We start from the raw sequence: 4,354 nt of genomic DNA on the forward strand, positions 1-4,354 counted from the left end.
AGTATAATCTATTCTATGACCAATGACTGAAGGCTTTTTATTTTGATATCATCACTGAAATCTCGTACATTCAAAGTTTAAAATTATTACAGTTAAAAATAGTTATTTTTACTTTATAAAGAGTTAAACATTGCAACAAATAAAGATTGAATGGAATAGAAGAACAAGAGGACTGATCCGCGGGAAGTTATGGTGCATATTCTGAATTCTTGGGAGTTGATCCGCATTCTAGGCAGACGTCCGTGCACGTTCCGCGCGTTCACGTGCTTGGTTCAGCGTGCGGAACGATCCGCAGCAATCCGCACTGATCCGCATTCTAGTAACGCCCCCCAACTGCTTAGTACCCGCCTACGCGAGTCCAATGACTGGTAGTTCATACAGAAACAATAATATTGAAGTAAATTAATAATAATGATCCTTGTTTATTAATGAGAGACGGATAGAACTCCTTCCAGTTCTAATCCTTCATTATATAACTATACTATAGACTGACCCCATTCATTATATAACTACTGTGTACTGACCCCATCATTCATTATAATTATAACTACTGTACACTGAAATGATCCCATTCATTATATAACTACTGTAGACTGATCCCAGTCATTATATGCTGTTGTGTTTCTTTCATTAGTTACAACCTACTGATCCTACTTATGCTATACTCCTACCACTGAATGTACTCCAGGAGCTGCTTCTACTGTAAGGACACTACAAGGAGGAGATGGACCACTTTCTTATCTACCACCTCCTCCTACTGGTAAGAATTTTTATGTACAATTTGGTTCATTTTTAAATGGCCATAACTCAAAAAAGTTTGAGTCGAATTAAGCTCAAATTGTTTACAGAGCATAAGGACATATGTATCAAAAATGTAGTAAAAATTGGGAGTAATTTTAGAGCCAAGTTTTAGACAAAAAGCATGTATACTGAAAAGTACATATACATGTTAATCATGCACTCTAGACTTGATGTTAAGTAGCAGTTCATAGTTTAACTGTACATGTTGTACATACAGGTTACTAAAGAAAGGTGTTTGATATACTACACAATGACATTCTTACACACATCACATTACTGTAATAACTAAATCAATTCACATACACTATATACCTAGCACATACTTATATCCAGTCATCATTTAGTGTACATTAGCAAGAATAACATTGACCTTCCTCTACCTGTCATGACATGAACCATATGTGTATACATGTAACACACAATAAGCTGACAACAGCCTACACAGGGTATCATATGTTTGACTGTAAGATACAATGAACTAGCACATGATAGACAAGAGGACATGATAGGCAATGTGCTTAAGCACATGCTTTATAGTGATCAGTATTAAGTATAGACTCAGTAATTGTATATATTACTATTATTCATACAATATTCACTAGGTCAGTACAGTGTTCTTAGAGCCAGTGATGATGATGATGATACTCCCCCACCAGTACCAGCCTATAATCCTAATGGAGTACAAGAATACTCTGAACTGAAGAGAGAGGGAGAGGTATAATAAACCAAATACCAGACATACAATAACAATAATGTATAATAGAAAAATAAACAACAACAACAACAACAATTAACAACAAGGAGCTGGTCCACTTTATTCAACACTCAATCAAGACGATGATACTCCTCCTCCTGTCCCTCCTGCCTATAATCCTGAGGGAGTACAGGAATACTCTGTATTGAAGAGAGAGGGAGAGGTCAGTCATTAATGAGAGAGTCTTTTAAAAATGGATCATATAATGTATTATTAATAGAATAAGGGTCGACAGGCTCTGTCTACTGGTGCTACTGGACTATATTCAACCATTAATAAAAACACCAACAACCAGGTATGGATACATGTACATAATCCACTCTTGACATAATGTATTGGGTTTAATGAACTACGTAATAGTTAATACATGGGGTGGCGTGATCTATCTGATTTATCCGCACAAGCTTCGGGTTGAGTCGCTAAAAATAGCGCATGAGGCCAAAGGCCGAGTGCGCTATTTTAGCGATGAGACCGGAAGCGAGTGCGGATAAATCAGATAGCACACGACGCCACATGTATTAATTGTTTTAGTGTATAGTTCCAGCAAAGATTGCACATGCTCTGCTATCACTGATATCACACTGCTGCACATTAATTAAATGAGTGTGCTATTTATAATATCACACTGCGGTATTGGTGGGAGTGTTCTTTGGGTTTTATCACAACTGTTAGGCCTTTGATCTTTGCTGCAACTATACATTAAATGTACATAATGTATTGGGTTCAATGAACTACATGTACATAATGTATTGGGTTTAATGAACTACATGTACATAATGTATTGGGTTTAATGAACTACATGGACATAATGTATTGGGTTTAATGAACTACATGGACATAATGTATTGGGTTTAATGAACTACATGTACATAATGTATTGGGTTTAATGAACTACATGTACATAATGTATTGGGTTTAATGAACTACATGGACATAATGTATTGGGTTTAATGAACTACATGGACATAATGTATTGGGTTTAATGAACTACATGTACATAATGTATTGGGTTTAATGAACTACATGTACATACAGGGGCGTCGCTGGCCTTGAAAGATTGGTAGGGCACTAGGGCCATAGAGGAGAAGAAAGCTTTTTGCGTGCAAAGCGCGCAAAAAAATTTGCCATATCTCATTAATATTCATGATGGGTGTGGTCAATTAATTGATTGATTGATTGATTAACTTTTGACGCCCAAAATTCATAATGGTGTTCATTTCCAGCAATTAATTGCTAAACTACCGACTGTATTTCTACATTATGAGTCAGTTGTTGGTGTGTGTGAAGAAGTAAGCAGTGATTGAGTCTTTCCTGGATAGTTATTAAATGAATTAACTTGAATTAATAACTAATTTTAATAAAAATGGCTACTGATCTTCAAAATATTGGTGGGGCAACTGCCCTACCTGCCCCTTAGGCAGCGACACCTCTGACATAATGTATTGGGTTTAATGAACTACATGTACAGTTTTTGTAAAACACATCATATAAAGGAAGGGAAGAGGGTAATGGGTGAATTGAGTACATCCTTTTAGCTTTTAATGTAATGAGGTGAACTTATCCTTATGTAATCTGATGTACCACCTTATAGTAACTAATACACACATACCACAAGTACATGTAAATGCATTAGTATAGGTATGTACATTAGTATAAGGTATATTAGTACATAAGGTATGTACATTAGTAATTAAGGTTCATGTTGTTATATTCAATAGGTGTTAGTTGATGAATCAGCTCATAAGCCAGTGTATGCTGATCTGGCTATTGCTGCTAAAGGGAAGAGACCACAGGCAGCACCAACACAAGAACAACCAGTGGTATATGCATCAGTTAACAACAAAGTAATGATAATGTACATGTACATGTAATGGTATCTTATACATCCTCTCTCTCTCTCCTCCTAGTCTGTTCCTCCTCCCATTCCTTCTCCAGCTGCTCCTCATAAAGTATTGTATGCTGATCTATCAATAGCAGCTGGTACGAGAACACCAAAGAATAAACCACCCACTGAGGAAAGAGTAGTCCATGTAGCAGTCAATGGAAATTTAAGCCAATACACATTATACTGTATGGAGTGACACACCCTTTATCTCTCTCCCCCTCCCCTCTCTCTCTCCCTCTCCTCCAGAGGAAGTCCACTACTCAAGAGCTGATCATGGATAGGTTAGGTGGTCTGGATATTCCTCCTCCAATACCACCAAAACCAAAACCTTGAAACCAACACAAAGACATCAATTGTGAAATGATTAAGTCTATCTTGTATTCTCTCTCTCTGTCTTTCATTATAATGTCATGGGTATATAGTGTATATTCTTTTGTAATTTTTAGTTCATTCTAATCAACTAAACTGACAATGTATAAAGTATCATAAAGTTATAGTTAACGACAGCAATATTAACGATTCATCTACTCATTACAATTTTACTGGGAACAATCCTAATATATAACTATTGATGATCTTGAAGTTGATACAATATTGGATGGATCATCATCAATAACCACACCTAGTCCTACCAATCCTGATTTGAAGTAGCTTCATTCCTTTATTCAAGTGATCTGAATATGAGCAGTACACAGTACTGGGAACACCTATACCATGCATCTGAGCATTAGAAGTACACAGTACTGGGAACACCTATACCATGCATCTGATCATGAGCAGTACACAGTGCTGGGAACACCTATACCATGCATCTGATCATGAGCAGTACACAGTACTGGGAACACCTATACCATGCATCTGAGCATGAGAAGTACACAGTACTGGGAACACCTATACCATGCATCTGATCATGA

General features: G+C 36.7%; 1 protein-coding gene across 1 annotated transcript; it reads left to right on the top strand.

Annotated features, from left to right (window-relative positions):
• Positions 1-1,403: 1,403 nt before the first annotated feature.
• On the top strand, positions 1,404-3,779 carry LOC105315405 (uncharacterized; the record flags this gene model as incomplete). The annotated part of the gene is made up of 5 exons (XM_020006078.1): positions 1,404-1,516; positions 1,776-1,850; positions 3,274-3,399; positions 3,463-3,603; positions 3,687-3,779. Coding segments are annotated over 5 exons (542 nt in total), but the record flags the coding sequence as incomplete, so codon positions are not given.
• Positions 3,780-4,354: the final 575 nt, after the last annotated feature.

Source organism: Amphimedon queenslandica, unplaced genomic scaffold, assembly GCF_000090795.2.
Source record: "Amphimedon queenslandica unplaced genomic scaffold, v1.1 AMPQUscaffold_10434, whole genome shotgun sequence".
NCBI classification, from domain to species: Eukaryota; Metazoa; Porifera; class Demospongiae; order Haplosclerida; family Niphatidae; genus Amphimedon; species Amphimedon queenslandica.